This window comes from Mandrillus leucophaeus, unplaced genomic scaffold (genome assembly GCF_000951045.1).
Source record: "Mandrillus leucophaeus isolate KB7577 unplaced genomic scaffold, Mleu.le_1.0 Scaffold3, whole genome shotgun sequence".
NCBI classification, from domain to species: domain Eukaryota; kingdom Metazoa; phylum Chordata; class Mammalia; order Primates; family Cercopithecidae; genus Mandrillus; species Mandrillus leucophaeus.
Window position 1 is genome coordinate 12,143,947 of NW_012103142.1, and position 10,808 is coordinate 12,154,754.

Genomic DNA, 10,808 nt, shown 5'->3' on the forward strand with positions numbered 1-10,808 from the left:
TGCACTCCAGCCTGGGTGACACAGTGAGACCCTGTCTCAAAAATAATAATAAAGCTGGGTGCAGTGGCTCACACTTGTAATCCCAGCACTTTGGGAAGCCGAGGTGGGTGAAGCCTGGGCATGGTGGCTCACGCCTGTAATCCCAGCACTTTGGGAAGCCGAGGTGGGTGGATCACCTGAGGTCAGGAGTTCGAGACCAGCCTGGCCAACATGGTGAAACACCATCCATACTAAAAACTCAAAAAATTAGCCAGGCGTGTTGGCAGGCGCCTGTAATCCCAGCTACTTGGGAGGCTGAGGCAGGAGAATCACTTGAACCTACGAGGCAGACGTTGCAGTGAGTTGAGATCTCACCACTGCACTCCAAGAGCAACAAGAGCAAAGTTCTGTCTCAAATAATAATAAATAATAATAATAACAATTTTTAAAACATTCTGGTTTGATATTTCACTGTAGTTTCGCCAGATGTTACCACTGGGGGAACCTGAGAATGGGATACATGGGATTTCTCTGTGTGATTTCTTACAATTGCATGTGAATTTACAATTACCTCAAAATAATGATAATAATTTAAAAGTTTAGTTTAAAAAAATTAACCTGGAGAGCTCTCCCTTCCTTTGGGTGCCCAGTCCAGGTCCTCCGTACCTTCCCTTCCTCTCTGTTCTGTAGGTCACCAGCGACAGTGACCTGGAGTCCATGACCAACAAGATGCTGGTGAGAGGGCACGCTTACTCAGTGACTGGCCTTCAGGATGTGAGTCCTGAGAAATGTGCCCTACCCCGAGGACCCTGAGAAGGAGGAGAAGGTCTCCCTGTCCCTATAACTCTGACCTTTAACCACCCCTGCCTACCCAGGTCCACTACAGAGGCAAAATGGAAACACTGATTCGGGTCCGGAATCCCTGGGGCCGGATTGAGTGGAATGGAGCTTGGAGTGACAGGTAGGTGCCCCCAATCCAGGTCAGGGGTGGTCAGAGGATACAGCAGGCAGTGCTAGGTGGACCGACTGGTATCCCATCTGGGAGAAAAACCTGTACAACAGGGCAAAGCCCCTCCCTCTAGATTCTCCATCTAGCTCCGCACCCCAGCAGGCAGGCATTCAGGGAAGAGGGAGTCCCTTGGAGAGGAAGGAGGTGCCACGTGACTTCCGCCCCTCTCCTTCCACCGCCCATCTCTGCTCCAGGTCCAGCGAGTGGGAAGAGGTGGCCCCAGACATTCAGATGCAGCTGCTGCACAAGATGGAGGACGGGGAGTTCTGGTCAGTGTGGCTTGGGGTGGGCTTCCTACCACTGCCCGAGGCCCTGGTCCTTCATCTCCCTGCTCCGCTCCTCTCTGCGCCTTGGATGCAGAGGCTCCGGTGGTTGTTGAGGGGTTGCGGTTCAGGGAGAGGGAACTGAGGATGCAAGTGTGCTGCTGATGGGCTCCACCCCCACCCCACCACAGGATGTCCTACCAAGATTTCCTGAACAACTTCACGCTCCTGGAGATCTGCAACCTCACGCCTGATGCACTCTCTGGGGACTACAAGAGCTACTGGCACACCACCTTCTATGAGGGCAGCTGGCGCAGAGGCAGCTCCGCAGGGGGCTGCAGGAACCACCCTAGTGGGTGAGGGGGTTCAGGGGGAGGGGGTGTGCAGGGAGTGAAGGATGGGCCATGGCTCACCATGAAACCAGACCTGGGGCACAAGTCACCGGAGTCAGGGTCCATGAGGTCAGGGGTTAGTCAGATTTCACAGCCCCTGTGGAGAAGACAACTCCTGTGTGGCTGGGGAAGCTCGGTCCACCCTGGAAAGGGCGTGGCCAAGGGAAGCCCCCATATAACCATGCTGACCCACTTCCACCACAGGCACGTTCTGGACCAACCCCCAGTTTAAGATCTCTCTCCCTGAGGGAGATGACCCAGAGGATGACGCAGAGAACGATGCTGTGGTCTGCACCTGCCTGGTGGCCCTGATGCAGAAGAACTGGCGGCATGCACGGCAGCAGGGAACCCAGCTGCAGACCATTGGCTTTGTCCTGTATTCGGTGGGTGCCTGGCTGGTCCCCCCGGCCACTCACTCTCTCTCACCTGGCCTCACTCCTTGCTTGCTTGCTTGCTTTCTTGCTTTCTTACTTTCTTGCTTTCTTGCTTCCTTTCTTTCCTTTCTTTCTTTCTTTCCTTTCTTTTCTTTCTTTCTTTCTCTCTTTCCCTCTTTCTCTCTTTCTTTCTTTCTTTTTTTTTTTTGACAGAGTCTCACTCTGTTTCCTAGGTGAGGGCAGGGAAAGAAAGATTGCAGTGGCACAATCTCCATTCACTGCAAACTCTGCCTCCCCAGTTCAAGTGATTCTCGTGCCTCAGCCTTCCCAGTAGCTGGATTACAGGCATGTACCACCATGCCCAGATAATTTTTGTATTTTTAGTAGAGATGGGGTTTCACCATGTTGGCTAGCCTGGTCTGGAACTCGTGACCTCAGGTACTCTGCCTGCCTCGGCCTCCCAAAGTGTTGGAATTACAAGTGTGAGCCACCACGCCCAGCCACCTGGCCTCACTCCTTTCTCCCCAGGGCCACTTCCTGCCTGGGAGAGGAACAGGCTCCAACAGGCTTCACAGCCCTGATTTCTTTTTTTTTTTTTTAAAGACAGAGTCTCAATCTGTTGCCCAGGTTGGAATGCAGTGGTGTGATTACAGCTCACAGCAGCCCTGACCTCCCAGGCTTAAGCAATCCTCCTACTTCAGCCTCCTGACTAGCTAGGACTGCAGGCAATTGTCCTGCTAGTTTTGTTTTTTTTTAAAATTTTTTGTAAGATAGGGTCTCACTATGTTGCCCAGGCTGAGCCCTGACTCTTGAATGGTGCTTTGTGCTTTTCAAGCCAGAGCCAGCAGTTTTCTCTTCATGGATTTTATCCTTTGTGCCAGGCATTGTTCCAAAGGTCTCAGGAATACTAACTACTAATACCTTTAAGGAAGCAGAAGGAGCCTGTGGACCAGCGATATGAAGTCACTTGCCCAAGCTCACACATCCAAGGGTCAGAGGCCAAGCCTGTGTCCTGATTCCCAGGCACTCTGAGACTTTTCCACACGCCGCCCCCTGCGGACAATCCGTGCCCCCCGCCGACAATCCATCCCCCTTGTCTGCTCCACCAGCCGCACTCATTCCAGGAGCCAAGAGAAAGCCCTGAGAAGCATTTCCCAAGCCAAACCATGCTTTTCAAAATTCTCCAAATCTCCAAAAGAATGTTCTTCGTTCACTTGCTTTCCCTTCTATAAGCAAGTTATATGGAGCATCTACTGTATGCCAGGCCCCAGTTCAGTCTCCAGGGGTTCAATAGTGAGCAAAACAGACACAAGCCTTGCCCTACTCTTAGGGCCATTAGTCCACGAGGTTAACAGACTGGTGCTTCAGGATAACATTTTTGCTGGGGCTGGTGGCTCATGCCTGTTATCCCAGCACTTTGGGAGGCCGAGGTGGGAGGATCACTCGGAGGATGCCCAAGGAATTTAACACCAGCATGGGCAACACAGCAAGAGCCTGTCTCAACAACAACAACAAAAAATTAGCCGGGCATGGTAGCACACACCTGTGGTCCCAGCTACTCGAGAAGCTGAGGTGAGAGGATCATTGGAGCCCAGGAGGTCAAAGCTGCGGCGAGCCATGATCGCACCACTGCACTTCAGCCTGGGCACAGAGCAAGACCCTGTCCCAAAGACGTCCTCAAGGTTAGAAAAGCTCAGGAAAGACGACTCCAGCCCGAGCTCTCCGGTGCACACAAGCACACTGAGGTGCTGATAAGCCACCTCTGCAATACAGCAACCTGTTTAACTTGGTTTAACTCACATTTTTACAAACTTATTTGTCCTTGATCCTCAATTTTAGTAATCTTCTGTTCACTTCCTGCAGGATATGAGTGTTCCGCGGAAAAGCAAAACACTGTCCTAGATTTTTATCCCAGCTCTTTCACTTTTCAGCCATCTGAGGTTGGACAAATCACCTCACATCTTTGGGATTCTGTTTCCTTCCCTTAACCTGGAATGATAAAAATCTACCTTATATAAACTGTACTTTACTACCGAAAGCTGAAGGATTTTTTTTTTTTTTTTTTTTTTGAGACAGGGTCTCACTCTGTTGCCCAGGCTGGAGGGCAGTGACATGATCATGACTCACTGCAGCCTTGACCTCCAGCTCAAGCAATCCTCCCACCTCTACAGCAGAGGGATTGTTAATGCCAGGACCTTTGAACTGTCAGAGCCCGTGCCCCACTCCACCACCCGTGTCCCAGGGCTCTTAATACCCCTCCAAAAACACACACACACAGACACAGACACACACTATACACATCCCGTTTGGCTTCCGAAGGCCTGAGGCCCTTTACCACCCTAGAGATCTGACTCTCCTCTTTCTTCCCTTCCCAGGTCCCAAAGGAGGTACAGAAGATAAAGATGTGGGGCTTGTTCCTGGACACACACCCACCCCACCCCTGGCTGCAAGTGGATTGGCAAAGGGTGGAATTTGGCGAGAGGCTCTGGGGGTCACTGGGTTAGGATTCCAGCCCTCTTGGGGACTGGTAGGGGTCGGGAAAGGAAGAGACCCTATTGGAGTTGCGGACCACTTAGGTGGTGTCCAGGCCAGGTCAGTTGGTGGTGGCACCTACCTCCAACCCTGCCCGGCCAGGCTGTTCACCTTGGGGGGCCCTCCCTCCCTAACCTCCCGTGCCAGTCCTGTACCCACCTCCAGAGTGCATATAGTTTCAGAACATCCAGGATGTCCCCTTGAAGAAGGAATTCTTCGTGAAGTATCAGGACCATGGCTTCTCAGAGATCTTCGCCAACTCACGGGAGGTGAGCAGCCAACTCCGGCTGCCTCCGGGGGAGTATATCATTATTCCCTCCACCTTTGAGCCACACAGAGATGCCGACTTCCTACTTCGTGTCTTCACTGAGAAGCACAGCGAGTCATGGTAAGGGACTGCACCTCACTGCTCCAAGGCCTGCCACCCAAGAGCTGTAGGATATCAAGCTCAGGGAGCTGCTGTCAGGTCCTCCCTCACTTTGTCCCTATTTTACAGTCAGGGAAACTGAGGCATGAAAAGGTGAAGTCCCAGTTAGTGGCAGAACCAGACCTAGAACTAGAACCCAGATTTCCATGGAGCTGCCCTATATTGCTTCAAAGACATGACATGACCCCCAGAGCACCCTGCTGAAATCCCCGTCTCCCTCCCCCGGTAACTCTTGAGCTTTCAATGATTTTGCCCAGGGAATTGGATGAAGTCAACTATGCTGAGCAACTCCAAGAGGTGAGGGGAGGCTGTAGGGCTGGGGGTTGGAAGGAAGCTCCCAGGCCTGTGAAGGAAGTTTTCTGACCAGGTCCCTTTCCTGCTCCCTTGCCCCCAGGAAAAGGTCTCTGAGGATGACATGGACCAGGACTTCCTACATTTGTTTAAGATAGTGGCAGGAGAGGTGAGCAGGCCACAGGCGGAGGGCTGACGGGAGGGGGATGAGGGGCTGGAGGGACCCAAGTGGGGTTCACTGTCCCCCTTCCTAGGGCAAGGAGATAGGGGCGCACGAGCTCCAGAGGCTGCTCAACAGGATGGCCATCAAATGTGAGTCTTCCACTCCTGCTGCACGCGACCCCTCCCCCATATTTTGTGCCCCTCTTGATCACTCCCAGTGCCCCCCACGATACCTCATTTACCCTGTCTCTCCTTTCTACCCCCTCCCTTCCTCACAGTCAAAAGCTTCAAGACCAAGGGCTTTGGCCTGGATGCTTGCCGCTGCATGATCAACCTCATGGATGTATCCTCCTGTCCAGTGCTCTCTTGGCCCTGTCCCCTGCCTACAAGCCTGACCCAGAGGCCAGCCATGCCCTCCTCCCTGATGGGGATTAGGCTCTGTGATAGCAGAAGATGCCAGTTCTTCTGGCTGCTACAGTACCGGAATCCCAGGGCTTGTGTGTCCCCTCGGGAAGCCCTGCTGCTTCCCTGTCCCCTGGGATGCCTTCTCCACTCCCTTCTCTGCTGTCCTTGACCACCTTCCAGAAAGATGACTCTGGCAAGCTGGGGCTTCTAGAGTTCAAGATCCTGTGGAAAAAACTCAAGAAATGGACGGTAAAGGGCACTAAAAGGGCAGCCTCGAGGGGTAAGGAAAAGAGGGTCTTAGGAGAGATGGAACTAATGAGGGGAAGCTAGAACTGGAGCCCTAACCACACACACACACCCCCACACCACACTCACACACACACACACCCCCTCACATACAGACACAACACCACACACACACACAAACACACACACACACTAGAAAAGGGTCTGTTGGAGTGTGGCATATTACCCAGTCAAAATATTTTATAACAAGTATAGCTCAGGTATCAACTAGTCATGAAGGATGCACACAGAGAGCGCCGGGCAGGGCACCAGTGCCTCCGACAACCCATGCTTGGCATTAACCCTTAGGTCACCAGATGATAGGCATATCAGGAGTGGGCCAGGGTTGGAGTTGGGGCATGGTGTCTTAGGCCACTGCTGTGAGCCGACTGTCCTAAAATATTTATTTTTCTTTTCTTTTCTTTTTTTTTTTTTTTGAGACGGAATCTCACTCTGTTGCCCAGGCTGGAGTGCAGTGGTGCGATCTCTGCTCACTGTAACCTCCACCTCCTGCCTCCTGACTAGCTGGGATTATAGGCATGCACCACCACACCCAGCTAATTTTTGTATCTTTAGTAGAGACGGGGTTTCGTCATGTTGGCCAGGCTGGTCTCGACCTCCTGACCTCAGATGATCCACCTGCCTCGGCCTCTCAAAGTGCTGGGATTACAGGCGTGAGCCACTGCACCCGGCCTCAGTATTTCATTATTTCAACCACCATGCCATGCACGTGGCCCTACCACATCTGTCTGTCTATTCAGGACATCTTCAGAGAGTGTGACCAGGACCATTCAGGCACCTTGAACTCCTATGAGATGCGGTTGGCTATTGAGAAAGCAGGTGGCCAAGGGTCAGGTGCGGGCCTTGGGGCAGGGAAGAGGATGGCAGCATCCAGAGGCCTGGACTTTTCCCCTCCCCACTTCTCTGTCTCTCAGGCATCAAGCTGAACAACAAGGTAACGCAGGTCCTGGTGGCCAGGTATGCAGATGATGACTTGATCGTAGACTTTGACAGCTTCATCAGCTGTTTCCTGAGGCTAAAGACCATGTTCAGTGAGTTAGGCATCTACCCACACCCCAGCCTAGGCCAGGGGCTGCGGGCCCTCTCCCATACACCCTGATGGGTGCTGCTCCAGAGCCCCTCCCCCTTACAAGGCACACGTGAAATGGGTTCAAAGCCCAGCTCCGCCACTTGCTGGCAGCTGTGACTTGAGCAAGTCACTTAATCTTTCTGTGCCTCCATTCCCTCCTCTTTAGAATGTGGATAATAATAGTGCTGCCCTCAAAGGACTGAGGTGCAGGTTAAACCAGTTAGTCTATGGAAGGCACTCAGAACTGGGCCTGGCTCCTGGTGAGGCTATGTGAGTTGCTCTCATTAATTCCCCACTGGGCTAGGGGATTTATGTGGGGAACAGCCAGGAACAGCTGGTGTTGCCCCTTCCTACCTAGTTGGGAGTGGTTCTTTCAGAACACTGACTTAGCACTCAGCCCCTCTCCCCCGCTTCCTCTGTAACACAGCATTCTTTCTAACCATGGACCCCAAGAATACTGGCCATATTTGCTTGAACCTGGAACAGGTACTTGGAGAGGGGTGGGAAGGAATCTGCAGGATTGCGCCTGCCTGCCTCACAACCCCACCCCCACCCAGCTCTGCTGTCCTCTGGCCAGCATCCTGCCCCCACCTCTTCCCACCCTGGGATCTGCTTCCTGTCTCCACAGTGGCTGCAGATGACCATGTGGGGATAGAGGTCTGCAGGAGCCTGGCCATCTCTACCAGCAGCAGCGAGGTTCTAGCCCAGGAGGGTGCGGTGCTTCTTGTAGCCCTCAGCTCTCCGGTCTCTGCTGATGAAATGGGCTCCAGGTGGCAGTGCCCAGGTCCCAGGTGCCATGTTTACTGCAGCAGTGGGACCTCCGTGCCCACTCCCCGAGCTCAGAGCCTTTCTCTTTTTTCCCAAACCAGGCTTCTGATGGCTGGCTTTCCCCCACCATCGCTCGCTCTCAGAGTATATTTTACTAAAGAGTAGGTGATGCTTCCCCAGGATCCCCCTGGCTGGAGAGGTCAAGAATAGGGAAGGGACTTGTAGCTCATTTCTCATGCTCCATGCTTGCTGTCCTGCTCACACCTCCCTGCTGACCACCCATCCTGGCACAGCCTCTCTCTTTTCCTCCCCACCTGTGGACACTATTCTAATAAATAGCACATGCCATTGGCTTCCCTGTCTCTGTGTTTTTATCCCAGGAAAAGACTGGCAAGGGTGGAAGTCACTTCCCCAGGACCAAAGGATTGGGTAGCTCTCAGCCAAAGGTGATAGAGAGCATGTAGAAATGTGCAGTTGTCACAATAACTGGAGGCCACAGTTGGTGTTTATGGGCAGTGCCGGATGCTAAGCACACAAGTCTCTCCCTGTAAAGAACTGTGTGGTGTGCCCTATGGTGGAGTGCCTCTAGAGGGGCTGAGCCAGAGCTGGCAGGAGTCTCATCAGCTGCTTCAAACTGGGGTCCCCAAAGGTGGCACTGCAGGGGCCTCAAATGTTAAAAATCTGACACCCGCAGCAACCAACAGGTCACATAAATGAACGAACCTGCCGGGCGCGGTGGCTCACACCTGTAATCCTAGCACTCTGGGGGGCCGAGGCAGGTGGATCACCTGAGGTCAGGAGTTGGAGACCACCCCGGCCAACATGGCAAAACTCCATCTCTGCTAAAAATACAAAAATTAGCTGGGCTTAGTGGCACGCGCCTATAATCCCAGCTACTTGGGAGGCTGAGGCAGGAGAACTGCTTGAACCCGGGGGATGGAGGTTGCAGTGAGCCAAGATCATACCACTTCACTCCAGCTTAGGCAACAGAGCAAGACTCTGTCTCAGAAACAAATTAAATAAACAAACAAACAAACAAACAAACAAACCCTCCTGGTGTGGGACTGGGAGGGCTGAGGACTGTGGCAATAGGTGAACTCATTCCTGCCTTAAAGGTGTTCAGATTCAGATTGTTATTACTATTGTTAGAAATTTGTTGCCTGTTCACTTACTAAAACCTCCCTTAACTATCCTCCACCTTATCCAGAGAAGCTTCTTCTTTTAGAAAATCAAGCAAAACAACTAAGTCAAGACATGTTAAAAAAAAAAAAAAAAAAGTTTGAAAAGGAACCTGTAAGGAAATACAAGGGGAGGGATTGTTAGATATGAGTTCTAAATTTCTTTTCAAAGAATTAATATGTCAGTATGTTCAATTCTTTGCCTTCTACTTTTAAACTTCTTCATAAAGCAATCTTTTCAATTACCTACTCCACTCTTATTCCAATTGCCTGCTACCTGCTCTGCCCTGACTCCTACCAAAGTACTCACGCCGTCATTCTCTTTAAATTAGTCAATCAGAATTAGTTTATCCTGTGCAGTCTAACCCTAGCCAATAGGGGAACAACACAGCATCAGGAATAAGAACCCCTTCCCCTCCCTTGTCCAAATGTGCGCTCCCCATTGTTCCATCTAGGCTCACCCTTCTATATAGAAGTAACTTGTCTTGCTGAGAATTTAAAAGAAAATTTAAAAAAAGAAAGAAATTTGTTGCCTGTCAAGTTACTGCTCTTGCAGGAGGCATGGAAGAAACACTTATTTCTGGGTCCACCTGTTTTTGACCTCGGGGTCTCTGCCTCAGATGCCCACGCCCACACCCCAACCCCAGCCCCAGCCCCAGCCCCCTGCAGTAGTGAGAAGATCCAGGCAATTAACAGCAGTCTCTAAACTGCACTTCTCCCCCTGTCCTTTGAGAGCTCTCCACGGCATCCCCTTCTGGTTTCTGGCAGGGACACTGGAGCCCAAGCACATGCGCTTCTCAGCCTCTCAGGTAGAGACAGCGCCCCCAACTTCCCCTAGATTAGAGATCTGTCATCCCCAACGAAGCTAAACCCTTCCTGTCTCTGTGTACCTGTGCAGCTTCCTGGGGTCGCTAACTTCCTGCCACGTGCTCTAAACCCAGCCCGTGTGTGCTTAGTGGAGCAGGTGGGATTCTGATCTTCCTTAATCTGGTGACTGATTCTCTGCACGAGCCCTGGCCCCTGTCTTCTTTGTGACTTCAAAGACTAAAGCTAGTCTGCCTGGATATAAAGCCGCCTTCCCTCCATTATCGCCACCCCGCACAGCCTTCAAAGGAATCGTTTCCTGTCCTGCCAGCCCTCCCTGCTTCCTCTCCGTCTCCAGTCCACTATGAAAGAATAGGTCACACTCTCTTTGGAGCCTCTTGAAAAACTGTTCTCCCACTCGTCATTCTCCCTCTCTCTCTAAGAGATGGCAGCCACCACCTGCTCTCCACAGAGCTTCTCTGGGTGATGAGCAGAAGTCCCCAGGGAGAGCAGGAGAGGTCAGTGGGAGCCTCAAACTAACAGGTCCATGATGGGCATGGTGGCACATGCTTGTAATCCCAGCTACTTGGGAGGCTGAGGAGTTTGAGATCAGCCCTGGGCAATATAGGGAGACTCCATCTTTTAAAAACAAAAACCTAGCAGGTCCTTTGAGACTCTGAGAGGTCCTGGGCAGTCCCAGTTGGTTCTGGGGACCCTAGGAAGATGCTAACCCCACCCTTTGTTCCATGGCCTAGGGTGAGATGCTGCCAACTTCAAGCCAGGATGGAGAGGAAGCAGAAAACTCTCAAATCAGGATTATCCCTTCCGGTTTGTAACAAAGCTGGTTAC

General features: G+C 52.0%; 1 protein-coding gene across 1 annotated transcript in view; it reads left to right on the forward strand.

Moving 5' to 3' along the window:
- Positions 1-8,331, forward strand: part of CAPN11 (calpain 11) — a 30,475-nt gene extending 22,144 nt beyond the window's left edge. Inside the window, exons 8-23 of the mRNA XM_011986822.1 lie at positions 670-753; positions 855-940; positions 1,183-1,257; positions 1,443-1,603; positions 1,848-2,026; positions 4,393-4,404; positions 4,726-4,937; positions 5,234-5,273; positions 5,371-5,436; positions 5,522-5,579; positions 5,708-5,772; positions 6,015-6,083; positions 6,881-6,959; positions 7,055-7,171; positions 7,637-7,695; positions 7,838-8,331. Coding sequence (XP_011842212.1) covers positions 670-753; positions 855-940; positions 1,183-1,257; positions 1,443-1,603; positions 1,848-2,026; positions 4,393-4,404; positions 4,726-4,937; positions 5,234-5,273; positions 5,371-5,436; positions 5,522-5,579; positions 5,708-5,772; positions 6,015-6,083; positions 6,881-6,959; positions 7,055-7,171; positions 7,637-7,695; positions 7,838-7,864 — 1,389 coding nt within the window. The 3' untranslated portion in view covers positions 7,865-8,331. The remainder of the gene's footprint in view (positions 1-669; positions 754-854; positions 941-1,182; positions 1,258-1,442; positions 1,604-1,847; positions 2,027-4,392; positions 4,405-4,725; positions 4,938-5,233; positions 5,274-5,370; positions 5,437-5,521; positions 5,580-5,707; positions 5,773-6,014; positions 6,084-6,880; positions 6,960-7,054; positions 7,172-7,636; positions 7,696-7,837) is intronic.
- The last annotated feature ends 2,477 nt before the right edge of the window (positions 8,332-10,808 follow it).